The 25,172-nt window shown below is 34.9% G+C and overlaps 1 protein-coding gene and 1 long non-coding RNA gene across 2 annotated transcripts in view; one reads left to right on the top strand and one right to left on the bottom strand.

Annotated features, from left to right (window-relative positions):
• LOC109860836 overlaps positions 1-6,065 on the top strand; it is a 21,805-nt gene extending 15,740 nt beyond the window's left edge. Inside the window, exon 4 of the long non-coding RNA XR_002250887.1 lies at positions 5,551-6,065. This is a non-coding gene — a long non-coding RNA (uncharacterized LOC109860836). The remainder of the gene's footprint in view (positions 1-5,550) is intronic.
• A 16,364-nt stretch (positions 6,066-22,429) lies between these two features.
• On the bottom strand, positions 22,430-25,021 carry LOC109860835 (transmembrane protein 64). Its single transcript, XM_020440205.1, has 4 exons — positions 24,679-25,021; positions 23,893-24,502; positions 23,648-23,809; positions 22,430-22,733 (listed from the first exon to the last, which is right to left on the bottom strand). The coding sequence occupies exons 2-4, from the start codon at positions 24,418-24,420 to the stop codon at positions 22,569-22,571; spliced, it is 855 nt and encodes a 284-aa protein (XP_020295794.1). The 5' UTR covers positions 24,421-24,502; positions 24,679-25,021; the 3' UTR covers positions 22,430-22,568.
• Between the last annotated feature and the right edge of the window lie 151 nt (positions 25,022-25,172).

The raw sequence follows: 25,172 nt of genomic DNA, 5'->3' as shown, positions 1-25,172 counted from the left end.
CTCTCTCTCTCTCTCTCTCTCTCTCTCTCTCTCTCTCTCTCTCTCTCTCTCTCTTTCTCTCTTCCTCTCTTCCTCTCTTCCTCCTCTTACTCCGGTTTTCCTTCTTTCTCTTTTTCTTGAGAGATACATACATATACCTAGAGCAAATGAATATTGAGAGAGAGAGAGGGAGAGAGAGATAAATAAAGAGAAAGTGCTATACACAGAGACTTGTGTGATCCATCGCTTGTTAGCGATAACTCTAACTTTCGCAGTTAAAAGTGCGGACACACGTGAGCTCGAACTGGACATCATCATTGCGCACTTGGCTCGACAAGGATTGTTTTTTTCCTTTTCTTTATCAATAATGTACAGACTTTCTCCGATAAAAAATGAGAATTTTATGTATAATATAATATACATAATATAATATTATATATACAGAGTGTCTCAGAATTGGTGTGACATCTCTCGTAGAAGGAGTAAAACTGAGTCGAAAACTCCTGAACCATTTTTTTCTATTATTTATAATAAAGGAGTAATTGTTGAGTAAATCAGGCCAATCAGCGCCGACCTTTAGCCAGGCGCACGTCAGTGAGCCACGCGCCTGGTGTGTGTGAGCGCTCCGCGCGATTCACGTGCGCCTGGCTAAAGATCGGCGCTGATTGGCCTGATTTACTCTATAATTACTCCTTTATTATAAATAATAGAAAAAAATGCTTCAGGACTTTTCGACTCAGTTTTATTCCTTCTACACGGAAAAAAAAGATTTGCTAGAATAGCAAGAAATTAGTTATTATATGGCCAGCAAAAAAACATTTGTTAAGTTTACTAAAATTTTTGTTTCGCCAACAAAACATTTTGTTGATGAAACAAAATATTTCGTAGAGTCAACAATTTTTTTTGCTAACCATATAATAGCAAAACTTTTTTTTCCGTGTACCTGCCTACGAGAGATGTCACACCAATTCTGGGACATCCTATATATGTAATAAAATTATTTGCAAGAATAATTTTGTTAAATCGTTTTGCGTTCTGGGAAGAATTTGTTATAATATTTTTCTGCTTAGTTGTATACATAAAATTCTTATTTTATACATATAGACTGCACGACAAATAAAACAAACTATTTGTCGATATTTGTCTTTCGCGAGTCTTCACACAGCGCAATTGTTGTTGCGCATCTTATAATTTTGACTTTACAGGTAAAAAAATAAACGTCGACAACGGCTAGACTCGGAGAATGTTGTGCGCGACGGTTTTCTCCTCGTAGTAGATAGAAAAAACACATCGTCCTTCGTATGCTATCCGTAGACACCCTGAAATTCAGTTACGCGTCAACCGACAGCGCGCGCTCTCCGTCTATCGATCGGTCGTGAATAATTTCGTGGTCGGTTCTTTACTATACCGTATTTCAGCTTTGCTGATTGCACACTACTGCTGCTGCTGTTGCTGCTGCTGCTGCTGCAGTTACAAGAATGGCCAATGATATTATTCGTTTTCTCATTAGCGTCGAAGGGAAAAAAAATATACTGGTCGAAAGTACAGCGTGTTTCTTATTCATTCACATTTCGTTCGTTTGACCGAACAACTTGGGTATAAATTTGTAATCACGCTTGACAACGGCAGTAATAAATGGAAGGTTTTGTTCGCGAATTTTTTAGAAGATGCGTGTGTCTTTTAACATACAATGAATATCGACAATATTTACATAAAAATATTTTTAGATACTAGATGAAAGTTTTGTTAAGACTTTTGTCAAACAGATGTCTTTTATTATTATTATTATTATTATTATTATTATTATTATTATTATTATTATTATTATTATTATTATTATTATTATTATTATTATTATTATAAGCAATAATGTGCACATGCACGTATCGAGTGATATCTCACGTTTTAAATGTTGAAGATCGGTGAAGATTCTCGAGTGCTTATTAAAATTTAACTCCAACTCTAATTGCTCTCTAAAAACATGCTAATAAAATGATAATATTGAAAGAGTAAATTCCTCGACAAACACCACGTATGTATCAATCCGTGTAGAAATTCGAAAAAAAGAGTGACATTGTTGCGCACGGCGGTATTCAATTCAACGAACGCACGTGAAATCGATCGAGTCAGATACGCGCGACGCGCATATTACATCGACGCACATATCCGAGACTATTACAACTATGATTACATCGGAGGGAGACATATCGCGCTACACAATGAAACGCGATAACTCGTTTCCCGATGGCGATGAATTATCGCGTAAATAGCGGCGTGCGCGCTCACGCGAATTTCGACGAGATGTCACGAGATTGCTGCGTTTCCGCAAGATCGACTTTTCTCGCAGCTTTGTCGCACCGTTGTCTTCAAGAGAATCAGATGGTTTTTTTCTCTGCCTCCGTAATCGGAAAAAGAACAGCGCGAATATTGTTCCTCATGTGTGACGCTTGATGCGTTTTTTTCAACATGCACGCGCGCTCGTAATTTTGATACACACACACACACACACACACATAGCGCGCACGCACGCACTCCCTCTCTCTCTCTCTCTCTCGCTCTCTAATAAATATCGAATTTGATAAATTTCGATGAATTGCTCGACCGATCCTTCGATTATCGGAACAATATTTCACAAAACGTTGATTCTATTACCCCCGACGTTTTATCCCGCAACTATTTCGGTTAAAAAGTTCATTTAGCACAATCGAAAGAATGGCTTGCGGATTAGTTAAATCACGAAAACCTCTCCCGATCGCGCTTTGATCGATTTTATTAAAAAACCTCGTCGCTAAGTGGCAAAACACGCGACTGCGAAATAAAGCGAGAAGCGAATTTGCTTAAATCAAATATACGAAAAGTCACTATATACAGAGATCGAAGTTAATTGACAAAAATTAATTATCCAGTTCGCGCGGATATTTAAAAATACATTTACTTTTAGTCAAAAAATATAAATTAAATTCGGCTCTATAATAAGAAATCAAATGTGTCCTGAATGTTTAATAAAATTAAATGATGGTCCTTTTTTTTAAGTTAAATGATCATCGCAAAATGTTCGAGTTAAAATCGCAAATATTTAGACGGTATTTTAATCTTTATGTTGTATGAGTCATTCAAGGTTTTTTGGATATGCGGATCGTGCGTTGCATGTTATCGCGCCACACACGGAAGAACAATAAGAAGAGAAATAAAACCGAAGTTTAGCGAAAAGCTTCTTGAGGTTCTGGACGTATGCCAAATAGTTCGCGAAATTGACCTTCGTTCACATTTCTGACGCGCGCGCAAATCTTTACGGCGCGCACATTCTGATTCTCATTGCACGAGAATTCTTCGAGGTCTCGCGGTGTTCCGAATCGAATTTGAGAAATATTTAAAAATATCTCTATATCGGTACAAGTACATGTACACGCGGGAAAGAAAAGTTTTCTTTATTAAAAAAAAAGACGCTCGCGGGTTTTTTTGTTAAGAAGAAGAGCTTTTTTCAAGAGCTTTCTTTGCGCAACGTGCGTGTGGACGCGTGAGAGCACGGCTTTTTCAGGCGATCATTATTAATTGCTTTTAATTGCGGAGATAATTAATACATGCGCTTGATAATAAAAACATTTAAAAAGGGGATACGATTTGAGCAATAATGGGTCGCGCGCGGATTCTGTGGATGAGACTTTTATTTGTGATGCGCCATAACGCATAAAGCTCACCCTCTTCCCCTTCCCTCATCTTCCCGGTTACTCTCAAAGAGACACTCTCTTCTTCGGCCTCCGCTTGGAATGAGTATTAATTGCTGTAATTGCAAAGATAATTGATATTCCGTTTCATTGGAAACGGACACTGGAGGACCTGGGAGCCTCGAGTCTTTTATATGGAAATTTTAACCTGATTTCTTTCGAAAAACTCGAAGCTTTTTGTAGCACTCTCTCTCTCTCTCTCTCTCTCTCTCTCTCTCTCTACGCGCGCAGCGCTATTACTTACAAATTTTTTTATGCTCTCGTCTTTGAACACGAATAAACGTTCACGGAAGGGAGGGAGGTTAAGTATCCAGAAAATTAGCGCCCACTTTGAAAATTACATCACGTTGAAAAATTTCGCGCTTTACTTCAAATTTTTTTTTTATGAACGGAAAAACGTTATGAAAATGAGATAAAATTGTCACAGATTTCGCAAATTCCGGTTAGGCAGCGAGTATATCGTTTCCATCAGGAAGGATGGGAATAATTTCGAATTCAAAGATCGCGCTTGCCGATCGCAAGTCGGAGTCCGTTAAATATCACCAAAATTAATTAACAAAGCTGTGAAACGCAAAATCGACAACGCGCGGCATATTTCGATTTTACACAGACGACGACGACGACGACGACAGAGCGGCGACGACGGCGGCGGCGGCAGGGGTGGCCGCGGCGAGAGAGGCGTACTTTAATTAACTCGCGGACATTAATTTCACTTAACTCGTGCCGGACGCACGTTCGCTGCTGGACTTCGTTTAAGGCACACCAGCCAGCCTGGCTATTGATACGCGCGTATCCGCGGCCGTACTTCACTTCGTGCCTCGGCAACATGCGGCCGCAAAACACGAAGGCGGTGCCCAACGAGCGGAGTTGAGCGCGCGCGTTATAGAACGGCGCATCAATTGTTGGAAATGCGGGACACTATCGCGACCAAGCATCGTGATTATTTCTTGACAGCCACTGTGCTACGCGCATGTAGCCGTACGTATGTGTGTTTCTGTCGCGCGTAAAACGCGTACATGTGTACATACTTACATACATATACCACACGTCAACGGCGGAGAGAAAAGCTTTTCGAAAGTGTGGCAAGAAAATCGAGCGCACAAAGCGCAATTTATGTGATTTACGAGTAAATATCGCGAATTTTGAAAAAAAAATGGTAAAACATGCACACGAAATTAAATTACTTATATAATTTAATATAGATACTATATTGAGAGAGAATTTATCTCGTTTGTACGTGTGTATTAAAAAATTATTTTCTTAAGTAAAATATAAAGTAGTAATAATTTCTGACATGTTTGACATTTGGGTTGAACGGGCCGAGCGTTTTAGCCACATATGGTAAATGGACTACCACATTTTCTTCCCACGCGACGTTTCTTACTTAAAGTGGTTCGATCAATACCGCGACTCCGAGGTAAAACGTGTGTGTCTATTGCCAGAGTGTAACAATTATTACCGACCAATACTTTTACAGTCGAAATTGGCACACGAGTTTCCGCGAGAATATCATATTCACGTGTATATGTGTACGCATCGAATCTCTTCACATGCAAACCAAAAATAGAGATTTTTCTTCAGTTAATTAAATTAAGAAATAAAAAAACATAAAAAAAACCTAGTATTTATTTATCTAACATACATATTTTTTCAGAAACTTTCGCAAAGCAGATAAAAGAAACATACACACATCAATGTATTGTTGAGAAAAACATTCGCATAACAGAACGCAGTTTTTAGCGTTTAAACTCGATGATATGAAAATTTATATAAAAATAATCATGTGTGTCGTAATATAAATAACAGAGAGGTTAAACGTAACGTCGACTGTGTCTTCTCTTCGCAGGAGACTAAGAGACCGTCAAAGGAGATGCAGGTGACAATCGCGAGGCAGCTGGGCCTGGAACCGACGACGGTCGGAAATTTCTTCATGAACGCCCGGCGCCGCTCCATGGACAAGTGGAAGGACGAGGACCCGAAAACGGTGGTCGCGGTCGAAGAGGGACAATTATCGCCCACGATAGGTATCGGCCAGCGTCAGTCGAGCGACGTTTTGTGACACACGTCCGACCACGAGGAGTATCACGACGAGTCGCCTGACGAGGACCTGCCCTTCACGTAAGGGCGGCGTACTCCGGATCCTCGTGGACGTACCTTGCCGACGCGTTCGATTTTGTTCGAAAAAAGAAGAGAGGGAGCAAAGCGGCTTTTCGGGAGGAATTTTATGCTAGTCTTTGTGCTACTGATATTTGTATAATTATTGGATATTCGCGATGAATAATCTTTAGAATGTTAAATTATATTATTTATTTATTAAGTTTATGTATGAAAGGAAATTTAAATTCGAAATATTTCGGAAAATTCCAGAGAGATTTACAAAAAATATATGTAATATATAATATAATAATAATTTATATTATTTTATATTATATATTATACACATATTATGTATTGTAATAATATTTATATTATATAATATATGAAATAATATGATATAATATAATAATAATAATATTTATATTATATAATATATGAAATAATATGATATAATATAATAATAATAATATTTATATTATATAATATTATATTATATAATAAATATTTAAATATAAGTTTCATTCGAAACGTGCGGTTGGAAACACCAAAATTGTTATTTTTTTATTGTAAAGATCGAACGCGCATGCTGTTGATATGTCGTGCAGGAACGTCCTAAATTCGCTGAATGCGACCGATCATCAAATGATCTCTCACGCGATTCGGTATAGAGCTCTACGGATCACTGCGACTTCGCCTTTATTAATAGCGTAGGAGTGATTTTTTTCAACGTGTTCACGCGATCGGCATGATCGTTCTTTGTTGATTGAGATTTTGAGTCAATGCTCGAGAAGTCGGAAGGACCTGCGAGTCAATCACGTGCACGTAATTTAAGTAATAAAAAAAAACAAAAAGAACGACGATATATTTTATTTACTTTTTAACAAAAAAAGAGTTGCTTACATATTTTAACGTATAATCTAGTGGTAGCTAAGTTGTTTTTTGTAATTTTAGAAAAAAACGACTTGTGCGAATTTCGTTTTCGAGCACTCTGTAAACATTCGTGCCATAGTTTTATGATATTTAGCGTATAAGTTAATAAGTCAGACTTTCTTTGTGTCCCCGATTTTCATAGTTCAGTGTAACGCGTTTCCGAGAAGAACATTTTATTAGCCATTATATGATAGCCGAGCGGTTCCTTTTATTATTTTCTAGTCAAAATTCAGAATCACTTGTTCTGAATCAGTTATCGAAAGCGCTTTAAAGATAAGGTGAGTTTTGTTTTATTCGTTGCATTTTTACCAAAGTAACTTTAAGTCGATTACTCTTTGTTATCTTGATTTTTAAGAGCGAGCCGGTCGCTGCTTTGAGAATAAATTGTTTGCGGACTTGCTTGAGCGAACAATTTGATAATACGCTTGAAATTTAATACAACGCTTGTTCTTTCACTTTTTCATAATATCTCTCGCGGATGATTGTGAGATGAAATTCACAAAGCAGCAACTATTGTGTAACAAATTAATTAAGAGAACTGTATTGACTGGGTACACTGACTGAATTGTATTTTGTTCACCGAGTATAAAACAGGATGTGTATTTTAAAAATCGCACGTTTCCTCTTAAATTTCTTATTGATGTTGTATTCAAAATCGCTTTTTTTCTTGAACTGTTTTCTTAATATTATTTTAACAATTAAAATACACTTTAATACTTCAGTTTAAAATTTTAATAATAATTACTATAATTTGATACTTGCGTTTAGAGATAAAAAAATTTTTCGAGAAATTTAACAGGTGATACGAGCCAATGTGCCGGATGACCGAGTTGGGAAGACCATCGCATGGAAAGCGAGAGGTTTCAGGTTCGATTCTTCGTGTTTTTTCGCAATATAATTTCTAAATTAATTGAAAAGGGAAAATGGATATTCTCATATACATGATGCAAGTATAGCACCCTGTATGAACTAAAATTTCACTTCGAACAATCAAGTATAAATTTACACTCCTAAAAAAATATAAATATATATTCATATATAATTTATTTCGCACAACATCCAGCGCATTGGCTCGTCATCACTTGTTAAATTTCTCGATTAGTTTTAAACTACATGAACCTTAACTCTTAGTTAATTTGATAACAATTTTTATTTATTACAAATTGGAGAGTTAAGAGAAAGAGCGCGATTTTTTAAGCCTTGTAATATATGTAATTAAAATAGAGCGACTTTTACGAGTTAATTAGCGGTTGAGATTTTTTGATGATGATCGCACAATCAGCGATGTTGAACGCGTGACCGTCGTATCCTTGTTGGTCAGGTAAAATATGAACCAATTTTCAAAGTGGCTACGTGTGAGGATGCACGTACCAAGTGATATATATATATATATACACACTTATATATACATATGTACATGTATATATATGTATATATATACATGTATATATGTATATATAAGTATGTATGTATGTATGTATGTATGTATGTATGTATGTATGTATGTGTGTGTGTGTGTGCGTGCGTGTGTGTGTATGTATGTATGTATGTATGTATGTATAAACGTGTATATTAGTGAGTGGACGTGTTCTTTTGTGCAAACCAATGGTGGAAGAGAAGCGCGGGAAGAGAGAGGAAGAAGGAAGAGAACAATTTTTAAAACGTGGTTACACCACCATGTACGAAAGAGAGAGGGAGAGAGTGAGCGAGCGAGCGAGAGCGAGAAAGAGATAAAAGAAAGTGGGAGAGAAAGAGAGACTTTGCGAGCATTTGATAACATACTGCAATTGTGCTGTGCTATTGTACATATTAAAAAAAAAAGAAAAAAGAATATACACGTATACAAATAGACACACGTGAAACAGACACACATACACACACATTTTTATTACGTGAGCGACGGCGTTCGCTAAGCGGGCAAAATGGTGTGACGTTTGATTGCAGAGAAGTACATTCTAGCCGACTTGCGATTGCGTCTGTGGCTCTTGCGTAGTGAGAAAAATTCTTTTGAGCTTCTATATATGGTGTGTACGTACACACCATACGCGCGCGCGTGTATGTATACATGTATACATATTATACATATGCCCACAAACGCTGGTGCAACGTCGTGACGTGGCGAGCGAGATCAATTGTTTTTTTTTGTCATTTTCTTTATTCTGCAATCGCAAAAAAATTTAAAAGATTTCAAAATTTCTAAATACAAGGTTTCAACTTTTTCAGAGTTTGCTCAGCCATGAGAAAAAATTTACTGTATAAAATTGATAAAAAAAAGTGTTTGTAAATATGCTCGAATTACGGAAAAATATACAATGTGTGCATCGCGTTAAATCAAAATTGTTGAGATTTTTAGAAATGCAATCATTCGTCTCGTACTCAAATGCCCGTTTTCAATGTTCGTTTTTGACGACAATGTGTATCCCTGTGGCGTAAGTTACTTAATTTACTCTATTTTAGGATATAGTGCAGGCGTGTGTGCGTTTTGCAGTTTAGCAAGCAGTTTGTAATTGAGCGTGTAATTTATTGTGTAACATTTTGTAAAAGATATATCAAGAGCCCTTTAGTGTGTATACGGCAAACTTGAGGTATGTTATCGCTTTTGTGCAACAGCAACTAAAAAGAAAAAAACGAGTAATATCCCGAAAAAAGTTACGCATACGTACATGTTTCTCTTGACGTTGCACGTTGATTAGCATTGTGACGCTACGTGATTATTTATGCTTGATTTGACCTCCAAAAAAAAAGAAACGTCTCAAATAAACGTGGTGGTTGAAAGCGAGCATCAAGTTCTGAGTGTTTTGGAGACACGAGTGTGTTGTACTTCCATGCTGGATTTTCCCAAATAACGACTTGCGAAAAGGATTCTCGCATCCGCTTCGACGCGAGAAAAACAATAATTTCCCCGTAAGTGCGAAAGAGATGCAAAGTTCTTTTCGGCGCGAAGATTATATATAATAAAAATTTACACAGCACCAAGAGAGACGCAAGCGGCCTCCTCGGTCGTTGATTTGAGATCATATATAGTACAAAATAAACATATTATTGTAATAATGATTTAATTATACATATTATATATAATATATATATATATATATATATATATGTATAAATAAGAAAAAGGACGTCGCTGTTTTTTTTCGGAGTAAGAATATTCGGTACAATTCATAGTTAAATCATGAAAATGATGTGGCGCCTAAAGAGCGGATGCTGGCATTTTCATCGTTCACGATAACTGTCTCTTGTTATCGGATGTAATCTCCACGAAGTACACGATCAGATAAGAGATCGCCGAAAGACTTTCCTTTGCGATCAAGAAAGCGACGAAATAATAACATGCGTCTTTCAATGTTCCTTCATTATAGTTCCGAATTGTAAATTTTCGACAATGGTAATTAACGAGAATATTAGTACAAAATTATTTTGACATCCTGTAATTTGATTATTATTTTTACGATAAATATCTGAATATTTCAATATATTTAAAAAGTATTTAAATATTTTATATATATTAAAAATATTTAAATATTTTATGTATAATTTCGATACATTTTGTGACATATAAAGAAATTAATTTTTCCTATACAATTTCTTTATAATATTAATTCCGTTATAACTTTTATGATTTTTTTCCAACATGTACAATTATTAATTAAAACCCGTGGGATGTATTATTTGAAAATTGAGGAACTATATGACTTAACGATGAAGGCGACGTTCGAATCATCATATATACTATAAGACACGCAATATTGATACACACATATACATACACACATACATGCGGACGGATATAGAAAAATTGATGTATATGAAGAAAAATGTAAATACAATTTTAAAGACGCGAGAGAGAAGATTCATTATTATTATTACTATCTCGATAATAAAAAGATAATTATAAATTTTAATCGCGCGTGTTTTGTTATATAAGAAACGTAAGATGACATAAATTGCCATATAGCTGAAGAAAAAAAACAGGAAATACAATCATATACAATTTTAGAGAATAAAAGTGTGCATGCGTGAGAGAAAGAGAATGCAAAGAGAAAAAGAGAGAATACACTCGTATGTTTGCATAAATACATACATACATATATATGTATATGTTATATATATGTATATATAAATTACGATATATACAATATATATAGAAACATGAATAATACACACGCAAATATATAATGACTATAAATACAAATATAAATAACAATATAAATGCAAATATAAATATATATATATATATATATATATAAAATTATGGAAATAAGTATATATATAAATAAAAGTATATATATTATATATACATATTATTTATAAATATGGATATATATTATTAACCCACTGATCAATGGTGGACGGTGTTAATCGTCGCGGAGGTGATTATCGAACGATCTCCAAGTCAATCTGATCAATCGATAAACGATTGTTGCGCGTCTTAAAAATTTGAAACATGTATGTAAGAGCGAGAGAGAGAGAAAGAGAGAAAAGTGTGAAAGAAAATAAAAACCTCGATGGTCTATTTATATATTGCGCTGAGAGAAAAATGTTATTCGTCTCGATAAATAGTTACGTGACACATATCCAGTGGATTAGAAAAAACTATCGAGGACGACGACGTACAATATTAAGTGTCTATATTGATCTAGTTTCTATCCCACTCGAAGAGAATTTTCACTTCGTTTTTCCACGGGCAGGGGTAAAGAATAGTCAGACTACTCTGACAGAAAAAAAGAAGAAAAAAATAATTAAAAGGCTCGACGCAATTTTTTTCCAGGCAAGAGAAAAGTCTTTTGCTTTCGTTCGTTCGGAGCTAAAAGGGAAGAGACGTACATCTCGAAAATAAAAAAACTTTCCATCCGCGTGTGTGTAGAGGTGCAAGGTTATTTTCTAATGTGACAGCTTGTCCGATACTATTCGTAAAAATAAGCGACGGCGATCAGGAAAAAAACGATTTTTTCGGCAAATTCGACATAGCGTTTTCTTAAATGAGACAAAAGGAGGAAAAAGAAACAAAAAAATGAAGAAAGCGCTAAAGAAAAAAAGAAACACGAAAGCAGTTCGTACGACAATAAGGTATTGATTAGTTAATCAGAGATAAAATAATGTAAAATACAAGTGCAAAAGCAGGTATACATGACTATTGTTATTATTATTATTATTATTACTATTATTATATTTATTATAACGCGTGAGAGAGTTCGCGAGAATGATAGTCCACCCTCTGGATATACGAGGGATGAAGTGGAAAAGGAAAGCAACAAATGTAATAAGTGTGAGGAATCTTGGGAGCTCCTGCCGGAAATTCGAAAAAAATATCGGTATCTACACACGTGAACACGAGAACAGTTTCGAATATGTACCAAAGCATTACGATTAACACCTTGACTTGTAACACGAAATTATGATACTTGCATCGTGGAATTGAGATATCAGAAGAAACGGTCTAATATTGGCGCTTTAATTATTACATAATATACGTGTATATAAAAAAAAAACAATAGATATTATATAATAAAAAAAGGCTTAATATTAGAAATGATGATTCTGATATTTCGAGTTGCGTGATGTAAATTTACAAATTCTCTATCATGAAATATTGCGAGTTTAAATCGCGATGCAAATTGTAACATATATAAATTGCGATAAATAACGTAAGCGCGAGAACTTTGAAGGTTTGAGGTGTTAACGCCGGCAAGAGGGCGGGAATCTGAGATAATCCGAGATAATACATGAAGAAAAATTTTTTTAGGAAGAGAGAGAAAAAACACAGGGGCGAGGCATTAATTTATTTACAATTACGTATATCTATTAGTAAACGACAAAGTGTGGTTTTATGAGCCTGAGCGACATTACTGCGGGCTTTGCAGCGTGCCATTGAAACTTGTCTTGTGAGAATGACAGGATCGAATTCGCGATACAAAAATTTTCACAAAAAGAGGATCTCATTCCTCTCGGCTCGCCATTCGGATAAAATATCGTTTGGATTTTTGTCATTTTTCTTGAAACAATTTTGACAACTTAGAAAATATAAGCGAGAAAAAGAGAGGGAAAAAAGAGTGAATTTGATCTTGACATACCGAGATATGTGGACTATGTAATAAACACATCCGCGATTGAGGGCCGCGCGGGAGACGATTGTAAACTACTGTAAACTACAATGTTACTACGTTTTAACAAGAGCTTATTGTAGTCGAGACAATTAAACAGATACACACATACACATACAAAAACGTACTCACATGTACACATATAATACAACACTGAATCATAACAAGAAGAAACAAGACAACAATGAGTATTGAGTGTAGCACGAAAAAAAACAAACGTTCTTTACACTTTTGCACGAGACGTGTGTTGTAAACTTAAATTAATTATTATTGAGACATATGTAATTAACGTTTTATTACTTAGCAATTAAACTTAATTTATTTATGATTATTCGAGTCACTTGCGTTTAACGCCCTTGTTATTTGTTATACATATCAGAGAGAAGACTGAGAGCGGCTATCTTATTTTAGTTTTTTACAACGGTTTCAGTCGCTGATTTTAGCGCTATATCCACAAAAGTGGATTTCAAAGTTCGTTCTACATTAAACGCAAGTCGCAGATGAAACTGATCAATCACGTTGGTCGATTGGCTGATTTGACTATGTGATTAGTCAATTCCACGAGACCTGCGACCTTGCGTTTAATGTAGAACGGCCTTTGAGATTTACTTTTGTGGATATAGCGCTAAAACTAGCGGCTGAAACCGTCGTAAGAAACTACAATAGGATGGCCGCTCTCAGTCTTCTCTCTGTACATATATACATTACAAATCGCAATTGTGCAATCAATCACAAAAAAATCGATCGATGGATCGATTGCGACGCGCCATCTTGTGGCTCAGCCATGAGAAACTCCTCTCAAAGAAGAGTTGCGTTTTTAAAAATTGTCAAGCCTTAAGCTTAAACAAATTCTCTCACTAGGAAAAATTATTACCTTAAATTTTTAATAAAATTCTAATAAAAATCTAAATAAACAGATATTTCTAAAACATATATATGTATATATGTGTATATATATATATATATATATATATGTATATATTGAACAGCAAAATTTATGAAACAAAATACCGCCAAAATTTAATATAAAACCTTAATTTATCGTTGTGTTGTTACTATTTTGTATTGTCGAGTATGTCAATACAGAGTGACTTTAAACTGAATACGGATTTTTCTTCCATAAAATATTTCTATACACACAAATGATTATTTTTCTTTCGAGTGAGATAGTCACAATCAAAAAGCAACAATTGTCTTTTTTACATGCTGTAAAGATTATTAAATAAAACAAAGATTTTTTAATTTTATATCGCGCGACTTTCTCGATACATACCGTCACAAACCCAGTTTTTGATCAGAACTCAATTTTTGATCGGTTAAAAAAGTATTATAGTAAGATTTTGGTCATAAAAATTAGTCCAAAACCAATTTTTGTCATAATAATTAATTATTCCGACATTTATATACCTACTTTTGGACTAATTTTTATGACTAAAAGCTTACTATGATAGATACTTTTTTAACAAACTGGGTCAGAGGATCAAAAATTGAGTACTGACTCAAAAACTGATCACTCCGTGACGGTACAATAAAATCTGCAATTACGTATTGCGCAAAATGGCGTATGTACGATAGCTCTCGAATTACTAAACGTGAATTTTTAACAATTATATCAACATAATAATATAATTTTTAAATTTTTATTTCAAAGTTTTATTGTTTTTTGACATATTGTTATTAATATACAATTTCTTAGAAGGAACCTGAAAGGCACTGAACGCGTATATATATGTATATATATATACATATAGATTATCCGGTAATAACCGTACAATCGTTTGTGAACAGATGAGTCAAAAAGACCTTTATTGTTTTGCAATAATTAACGAGATGTTAATTAATAAAGATCCACGAATGAGCGTGTATGCACGTAGGTAAGACAGCTCAGCATTTCGAGCATTTATGATTGTTGCGCGCGCAACAACTCAATGGAAAAGTTATTAAAATAAACAGCATGTTGTCGCGCGCATAGCAACTATAAGCACGTGAAACACTGGACTGTCTGACGCATATGAATGCACGCTTATTTGCAGATCTTTATTAATTAAGAACTCGATAATTATTGCGAATATCACAAAATCGTAAAGGACTTTTTGACTTCGTATAACTCGCCCTATCCATGAACGATTGTACGGCTATTACCGGACATCCTGTACATATAGTTGTACGAAACTATTAGTTTAAAAAAAAAAAAAAAAAAAGAATAAACAAAAACAAACGCGAACAAATCACGTCATTGCAAATTAATCGAAGATAATTGTATCTATGTATATATTGAAGAAGTTCGTGCAAAAAAACACGCACAACAAAGTATAAAGATTAAGTTAAAAAAAAAAACTCACAATATAGCAGGCATCGGATAAAAGAGAAACTTATTTAGTTGATGATGTTCAGGTTATTCATGGTCTACTTAAGTCGTTAAGAAAAAAAACTTATCTATAGTTAATAGCGCGGAATTCGGCCTTGCAACATCTTCGATGCAAATTCAACGGCGTGAGAAAATGGAGGGAAAGCACTGATACCAAATTGACGCGCGAGAAGAGAACTGCTTTAAGGCGCGTTTTGATCGCCATTTTTCATTAAAACATTGTTGACAACAGAAATAACTTCAGAACATACTTGCGCGTTATTGTCGACGCGCCAATAAAAAACGTACACATATGTTACGTCAACAATGTCGCGGTGATTCAAACGCAGCTTTGGCAATCATTAACAATTAAAAGCTAAAAGCAAAAGACAAATCTCAAATAGCGTTTTTTTCGGGCCTTTCTGTATTTTAGAAGATAATAATATACACGTGAAATATAACAATATTTATGTCTTATTAAGCTCAAAATCTCTAACAACTTTTTATTTCGTGTATCGTCGACTTTATCTTAACTATAGTTATTGATATATAAATTTAAAAAAAGATATATATACTGTATATCAGTTAAGGGGATCTTAAAGTGAGTCGTATTTTTTTATCGACTGAATCGACTTTTGGCATCAGTAGTAATATTTGCTTAATATAAAAAGTTGTGCAGTTTATACGTAGAAAACAAACTGCATCCCGGATGCGGGATAACATAAAGAATAATATAGAGTTCTCAGAAATTAGTTTAGTGTAAATGAATAGTGTGTTGGAAGTATACATAGGATCAACTTTCGTAAATATTTAAGCACACTATTCATTTACACTAAACTTTGAAACGCATTTCTGAAAGCTCCCTATTGTTCTTTATGCTGTCCTGAATCTGGGATGAAGTTTGTTTTCTATGTATAAATTGCATAACTGTTTTTATTAAGCAAATATTACTACAAAATGACGGTCAAAAGTCGCAAATTCAATCGGTAAAACAGAACAGCTTTAGGATTCCCTTAAGAGGATACTGGATACAGAGACTCTGTAAATTAACGTTTTAGAAACCTAAATTTTTCTAATTTCTAATTTTGTGTACTGCATCACATGAAAAATGCTTCTACAGAAGCAAATAAATATAAAAAACTACATAGTGTTTTTGTAAATGAATATATAATGCTCTTTTTTGAACTCTTGTTTTTATTCATAATGATAACCTATTCTGTCATCACAAAATTTTTATTTCTCTTATTAATTAAGTAGTCAAATCATAATCTGAGTGTTTTATTATGTTCTTTTTTGTCGTACTTAGTGCGCTAATTCAGTGTAAATACGTAACAGAAGCTTAGGAATAACTCTACATACATGAATATATAGTGAGATAAGAAAAAAATTGTATAAAAAAACATTTATGCTGAATTTTGACATTACAAAGAACAAGCGCACTTTCTTAGCACAATTTACTTATTTTTAGATAAGCATTTTGAATTTAATGCAGTAAATACGACACAAAATCAAATATTAAAACGTCGATTTACAGATCTTTATAGTCGATATCCAGTACTCTCTTAAGAGCAAGTTAAAATAAATTATTGATAGCGAGAGAAAAAAAAGAGAAAAGAATTATATATAAAATATTTCTATTTATTTTTATATCTTTAATAGAATGGTATATATCTTTTTATACAGAATTCGAGAAGTAGTTGTTTGTAAGATAAATTTTTTTTGAGTTGTTTTTTTTACTTTTTGTTTTTATAATTCTCAGTCTCGACAAGACTCGCATATACATATTTATCACATATGAACAAGAGAATGAATTAGCAAGAGTATAAGCAGTGACTTGAAAAGTGAAAACAAGAGAGCGAATTATGTCAGAAACACACATATGTATGTGTGTGTGTGTATGTGTGTGTATATACAGTGTCTGATAAAGACCGTATCACCGCTCGTAGGCAGATAGAAAGGGTTATTCTAAGAAAAGTTCTTTACTATTTTGCGACATTCGCAATAGTTAACGAGTTCTTAATAAATAAAGATCCGCGAATGACTGTATAGCCACGTGCAAAATGACAGCTCGGAGCTGTCATTTTTTCGCGCGCTCGTACACCGTAGCAACGGAATGAGAGGATCTAAAATATGCTGTTTATTAGTTTTTCTTATATCGGTGATACGGTCTTTATCAGACCTGTATGTATGTATACAGGGTGTCCTAAAAATTTTGACCAAGCCGAAGTGTGAAGGTAGATTGCGTCGATTTGAATAGAAAAGTTGTATATCATTTTGCAAAATTCGCAATGATTACTGCGTAGTTAATTAATAAATGTGACCCAATGAGCGCACGGAAAGAGATAGTCCGGACTCTATAGGCGTATACGCTTATCAACTGTAAAAAAAGATGGCTTACTTCGTGCAATGTCCTAACAACGAGAGACGGAGTAAACAAGAAAGCGCGACGTGTGACAGCTTCTTGCGATCAGCCATAGACATATAAGAAATAGACTGCGCGTGTGAGAGGGAAAGTGTCCAACTACAGAGCGAGACAGATGCTTTCACTGGTGCCTCTATCTCTGTCTTTCATTCCTACTACTTTTCTTGTTTGCCAATCACCGCGTCACTAAACAAGAATAGAGACACGAGTGAAAGCATTTATCCTTGTCTGAGGTTGGACCATTCCTTTTCCCAGTCGTGGCTAGTCGCGTATCTTTGCAATGAGAGGCACGAGACCCGAGAAAGGGAGACGCACGAAGTCCAAATATGGGCATAGATGGTCGAGCGTCATTATGCGCAGGCGCATCTACCAAGTAAGTGCGAGCGAGACAAAGCATTAGAAAGTGAGAGAAAGAACGCGAGAAAGAGAAATGCGCAAGCGTGCTTGAATGTTCACCGCATGCGCACAAAGCAGCCGGAGAGAGAGGCTACTATATTGTCTGCACCGTAACATTGAGCTTCAGGTCGGCACCGTACTAGCCAGGGTTGCCTTTTCCACAAAAAAGATAGGGAACGCGCAGTCTATAGACCGAAGCAGACTTTTGCATAACGCATAACGCATAAGACATAAGAAAATCAACCAATCCAGCTTTTCGTTTTCATCCCTACTTCTTGTTCTAGAAAGCTTTGATTGGTTGATTCTCTTATGTCTCGTGCGTTATGCATTATGCAAAAGTCTGTGCTTCGGCCTTATTTCTTATGGCTGCTTTCCTTTTAGGAGACACAGTCGACACAAAAGTCATTCTGTCTTCGTTCAGTATTCAGTGAGAAACAAAGACAGAATGACTCTTGTGTCGACTGTGTCTCCTAAAAGGAAAGCAGCCTATATGTCTATGCGATCAGCTGCTATTAAGCGGTACAGAGAAAGCAGCAAGGGATAAGAAGGCTTCTTACTCGCAATCATGTGATTCTCACGGCGCAGCGAACAGCGGCAAGCAGCACAGAAAAAGCGTGTGATACAGAAAACTAACACAGACGTCTACTCGTCCAATTAATAGTAATATTTTTTTCGTGACAGAAGGAAATAAAAACGCTATTATCTTCTTACTTCCTCGCGGAAAGTAACTTTCTCAGCTGCTTTTTCCGTACCACCGAATATCAGCTGATCGCAAAAAGCTGTCACACGTCGCGTTTGCTTGTTTACTCCGTCTCTCGGTGCTAGGACTGGCTCAGTGGTCTCGCGGCCTGAGTGCAGAGGTTGCGAACTCGGAGATCCGAGTTCGAATCCGCTTACCACCTAAGGATTTTTTCCGGGCCGGTTCCTTTCAACCGAGTTATCGGTTGATCGGCGAACTAAAACGGGTCTCCAAAAAATTAATTCAGGTGTAGTGCCGAATTAATTCCTTTCCCACAAGACGATCATAGTCATCTTGAGCACGAGCCTGACACAGATGAGCACGTTCACTGTGAAAGAAGGCCGTGTATCGCGTGGTAGTAGTGTACTGTACAATCCCCCCTTGTGATAAGTATAGATTCAATTAAGAAGATAATATGTATAGCCAAAAACCGTGTAGGTGGCTGAAGGCACTTAAGAGAGTCCTGGACCTTCCTGTTATACCGATCGAACGAATAATTCGTATTAGACGGTGTTTTTTGTATTTATTGCTTGGATAGAAAAACGGCTCTACAGAATAAAAGAAAATAATGAAATTAATCTCGGACACTTTTCAATATATCAAAAACTTAACAACAATTTTTGAAGTTGAAACAATCACTTCCACTTTTATTGTACTGGTATTTACAGTTTAAGAGTTATGCATAAAAACCAAATTAGTGTCCGAGATAAACATAACATTCAAGAATGTAATGAGACTATTAGACTACGATTTGGAAGCCAAAAATACATAAACACCGTCTAATACGTTTAAATCTAATATAACCTCTTTTTATATATGTATGTCCTTGGAAAAAAAAACCGGCTCAGTGGTCTCGCGGTCTGAGTGCAGAGTCTGCGAACCCGGAGGTCTCGAGTTCGAATCCGCTCACCACCTAAGGATTTTTTTCCGGGCCTTTCAATCAAGTATATTGATTGATTTGGCGAACTGAATCAAGACTCAAAAAATTAATTCGAGTGTAATCTCGAATTAATAATCCCCCTCTAAGGCGATCAGAGTCACATCTTGAGACGAGCCCGACACAAATGGGCACGCCCACTGTGAAAGAAAGCTGTGTATTGCGTGGTAGGGACAAGAACTGCACAAGTTAAGTAAATAGAGAGACCAAAAAGTAGAAACAAGGAGAAAGATATGAGTGTGGTCCACAAAAACCGTGCAACATCGGTTAAGAGGCACGTTAAAAACAAATGACATTAAAAAAAAATGTATGTCCTTGTTTCTCTAATGACGTTCTATGGTTGATGTCACTTGTATCGGTAATAGTCACGATATACATATATAGTACGCTCCAGGACCCTCTTAAACCCGTAAGAGAAAAAAAAGACATTGCATGAAGGAAGCCATCTTTCTTCACAACCGATAAGCGCGTACGCCTACAGAGCTTACATTTATTAATTAACTATTCAATACCTATTGCGAATTTTGCAAACTGATATATAACTTTTCTATTCAGATTAATCTAACGTAATCTACCTTCACACTTCGGCTTGGTCAAAATGTTTAGGACACCCTGTATATATATATATATATATATATACAGGATGTCCCATAATGACCGTCTCACCGCTCGTAGGCAAAAAGAAGAGGTTATTCTTAGACAAAAAGTCCTATATCAATTTAGAAGATTCGCAATAATTAACGAGATAAATATCCGCTAATCAGCGTGCATTCAGCATAAGGGGAGCGTAAGAACAGCCTAGTCTTTCTCGTGCTCCCCGAACGCAGCTTGCTGTTTATGTATAGGTGCATATGCTATTCTATTAGCTCCTCCTATTCCACCGCAACGGCGCATCTGCGCGAAAGACTAGGCTGTCCTTACGCTCCCCTTATGCTGGATGCATGCTGATTAGCGGATATTTATTAATTCATATCTCGTTAATTATCGCGAATCTTCCAAAGTGGTATAGGACTTTTCGTCTTAGAATAACCCCTTGTTCTTGCCTAGGAGTGGTGAGACGACAATTATGGGACACCCTGTATACACACACACTACAGTGTTAAAGTAGAATAAATGAGCAATAAAAGTTGTATTAATTAAAATTTTAGTATTACATAATTTTTAAAGCGTAAATTTTGTTTAAAAAATATTAAATATGTAATTATTATTATTACATATATTTTTTCTTTTTCTAAGTGTATTTAAATTAGTGAAATATGTATAGCATATATTATTTTTTATTTTTTGTTGGTTTTTTTTTTATACTAGTAAAAACTTATTGGTAAATGTTCTCATTGAATCTAGTAGAAATATAAAGAGTAATGGTAAGTACTAAAAATAAAAAAACGTCCGAAACAGGAGGAGTTTAAGAAGACGTTGGATTATTTTTTCACTGAGTGAAAATCAAAAGATTCTTAGCGTTCTTATTTGCCTTTCCTGCCGTAAACAATCCTTTAACTTTATTCTTCATACAAAATAATAAATCACATATACATATGATTAATAATCAAATATACTTACATCACATAAAAAATATACAGTAGTAATAATAATAAAACAATATAATATATTATGTACGTACGTAATGATATCATCAAAAATCAACGGAAGACTGTTTAAAGTTCAAAGTTTTAGTGATGTTAGTAGACATTCTTTAACTTCTCTTTAGACCGCTGGCATTTTTTCATTAAAAACATGGCATATTCCCGCAGTAAATTTTACATAAAGTACTGAGTTTATTACATAGAGTATATTACATAGAGTGTCCTAATTTTAACCGGGCTCTGATCCCGGTGTCAAGCCAGTGGGAAACGAAAGTGAAAATTATAAAATTTTCAAATTTTGAAAAATAGTATTTCTAGGGAGATTATTATTCATATCGCTAATTACGTTTTTGAAGTCGAATTGCAAAATTCTTTCAATACAGTAGCATTATTACTAAGCTAATCATGTATAAATTTTGTACCTTTAGATTACGGCGCATTCGAAAGCTAAACTGCACCATCCAACAACATATTTAGATTTTCTAAATATTTTTTCTCACAATGTAAGTCAAATAAAAGTAAACTCTTCTTCAAAATACGATATAATAATAGCGTCCCCATAGTGATGCCATATAGCATCATGCCGGCGGTCTACAAGTTAAAAACAGATAGAAAACTATCGCATTATGTTATGTTAAAATATTCTTATTAAAGAGACATTAGTATTGGTTTTTGACACAATCAATACGAATCACGCCAGTTAAATATATTGCGAATTCTGGATAAGTTGTATATAATATAAGAGTATACTTTATTATACGGTGAGAAAGTATATTTTATGTTGCATAAATTTAAGCAGAATTTGCAATATAATTCACATAATATTGTTCTATTGTACTGAGTACATTTACACAAAGTGTTATAGAACATACTTTAATCGCAAGTACGCTTTATAAATGGTTCTTTAAACTCAGTATCGTTTCTTGACTTCATTTTTATTAAAATATATACTCTTTACGCGCACGTTGATAACATCACATATTCTCCAATTTCATACTGAAGTTACGTTAGAGCTTTGGTAAGACAAAATTTGTGTAAACCGTTATGAAACTGAAATTTTCAAAAGAATTATCAAGAAGTTAGTAATATTTTATATACAAAATCTTAAAAACATTTCAAGAACACACGAAAACAAATATTTTTTCTCTCTCTCTCTCTCTCTCTCTTTCTCTCTTTCTCTCTCTTTCTCTTCTTTTCCTATGAGAAAACTAATAATATTCATAATAATGTTAGAAAAACAGAAATCAACCGTCACTTACAACAAACGTACAAATAACCGCCAATTAACCACATTTTGTAAAAACCTTAATTACGCAATTAGATTTGTTAAGCTTATCTTTGAATCCGGCAGACTGTCGAGAATATAATGCGGAGAATGTGCCACAGACGTGAGATCGGCTTCGTACAACGTTAGTTGAAGCTCCTTTCGTGCTTTTTGTACAATGTAAACCATCAGCGAGACTCCGACTAATATCTGCGACAGAACAGCAACAATTATTATTTTAAGCTCTCATCGATACGCTTTAATTGCAAATCGTTTTATTGTGTGCAAAATAATACACAATCGAGTTAACTACAATCAGGGCCGGCATCAGTATGTGGAATAGGAGAGTACTCCACACATGTGAACTTGAGGTCTGTGGAATTTCCACATATATCGAGCAATCGAACTATATGTTTGCCAAAAGATATTTATCGAAAAATGTTTTTTGAAATAATAGATCAAACTCCTTGTTTTCTAAAAGATAGATTTGAAAACGAAGCACTGTCGTTCGTAAGGAAATGTGAACGGTATATAATTAATAGCGAGTCCGACAATATGTTTATAACAAATTTTTATAATATCAGTAAAGAAGATCATCTTGATCCCAAAGATTAGAATTGCATCGCGAAATTTGTTTTGACATAATGCGTAATCGCAAAGTAAAAGCCAACAGTTTGAAAGATGTAGTTAACTTTATAAAAAGTAACTTATCACCTTTAAGTATCGTGTTAGAGTTTGTAAAACTAATAAAATTACTACTTGTTATATCTGTGTCAACTTTTACTTGCGAGGGGTCGTTTTCTGCGTAAACCGATTCAAAAATTACTTACGTTCGACAATGCTTCAAAATAGGTTAAATAGCGTTACCATAATGAATTTGTATAAAGAACCTGAATCGATAGATTTAGAAGAACTAGTAAATGAATTCATATGCAAAAATAACATTCGACGCGCGCGAGCTACATTTTCATTGAAAAATAAAATAAAAATAAAATAAGTATGTATATTTTTTACATATAAATTCAATGACTAATTCTTTTAAAATTATCGATTTATTCTCCTTTGAACCACACCACACATGTAAAAAAGTTACTTCGCCGGCCCTGACTACAATTGTTGTATACCTGAAAGCAAAAGACTATGTAGCCGGTTGCCGCTGTTGATCTGTCTTCCAGCACATCTTGCATCGATCGCAAACTGCTTCCCAAATAAACGTTGATCAGTTGGGCAGGCAATAAACCTACCGCACTGGCCACGTGATAATGAAAACCACGTATATTACTGACCTAATTGTATGTAAGAGATAAAATATACAATTAAAATTTGCATATAATATTTTGCATATGTAGTAAAACTAGACAATACATACGGCAAAAATCGTGTTTTGAAGACCGAATGGGACTGGAGTGAGTCGTGCGAACAGCACGATCTTGAACGCATGAGATCCGGAAATGACGCGAAGAATCGCTTTCGCCGTGTCGTTTTGCAAGAGAGCTCCGATCGGCAGTCTAGTGGACAACAATCCTAGGGTGACGTGAGCTATTGCGATGCCGAGATTAGCGGACAGCACGACGATTGCCATGCCGTGTATCATGCCGAATAGATAGCCACTGGCAACGATAAGGAACAAGTAGCCGATAACAATAGGAAACGACACCACCGTGAACAAGCCTATGAAGATTACAGCAATGATCCAGGCATTCTGATGCTCGATCCAGTAGAGAAGCACCTTGATGTAATCTCTACAGATGAAGACTATAGCACCAAGGAAGGCTAAGGTAGCAATTGTAATTCCAACATAGCACAGTGAGTTTGAGCTGATGCAGAAAGGTATCCCTGAGCTCTTGGAAGAACGCATTCCAGTCTCAACATCATCCATGCTGATAATCCGGTCCATGTTTGATTAACTTTTCTTTTTTTCAAATACATTAATTGACAGTCTTTTGATACATTACATCTTTTTTAACAGCAATGTGCTCCTGAATAATTACCGTACAATTTAAAAAAATTTATAAAATATAATTTACCTAAACATTAAAAATATATTTAAAATAATAACAAATGAGTAAAATATATATTTGATAATAAAGTATATTGGAAAAACAATAATGAATAACAAAGAAAAATAGAAAACAAGAGTTTCAGTAAATTTTACCTTGCAACCTTGGGTACAGAAACAGTTTTTTAAACCTTTTACCCCATTACTCAAAACACATGCAATTTTTTCCAAAGTGTCATTTGTGCATTTCTATGTTAAACATGACTCCTGTTTCTACGAATACTACTTCATATAAAAATGCATTAGAACTTTGACACACAGTCACGTTGTATTCAACGCAAATATATGCAAATATATGATTATACTGCTATAACCGCTTATAATTCTCATCGATTAACATTTTCCATTGCACAGAAAATTACAGTTTCAATTTTAATCATTATAATTGGATCACTAGTAATTACATCTAAATTGTTGTAAACAGCCACTATCCACACATGTTTAAAAACACGAACGTTGTAAACAATAGATCCGAAATTGGTCCCAGAAACAGTCACCAGAACTCGGACCAATCGTGTCGGTCAAAACCGAATTCAAGTTTAGTAAATTTCGTCTCGATTGGTCAAATTTCAATTTGCTCTTTGATCCTA

This window comes from Pseudomyrmex gracilis, unplaced genomic scaffold (genome assembly GCF_002006095.1).
Source record: "Pseudomyrmex gracilis isolate BER0280 unplaced genomic scaffold, ASM200609v1 scaffold_474, whole genome shotgun sequence".
Classification (NCBI taxonomy): domain Eukaryota; kingdom Metazoa; phylum Arthropoda; class Insecta; order Hymenoptera; family Formicidae; genus Pseudomyrmex; species Pseudomyrmex gracilis.
This window is presented reverse-complemented; position numbering and strand designations above follow the sequence as displayed.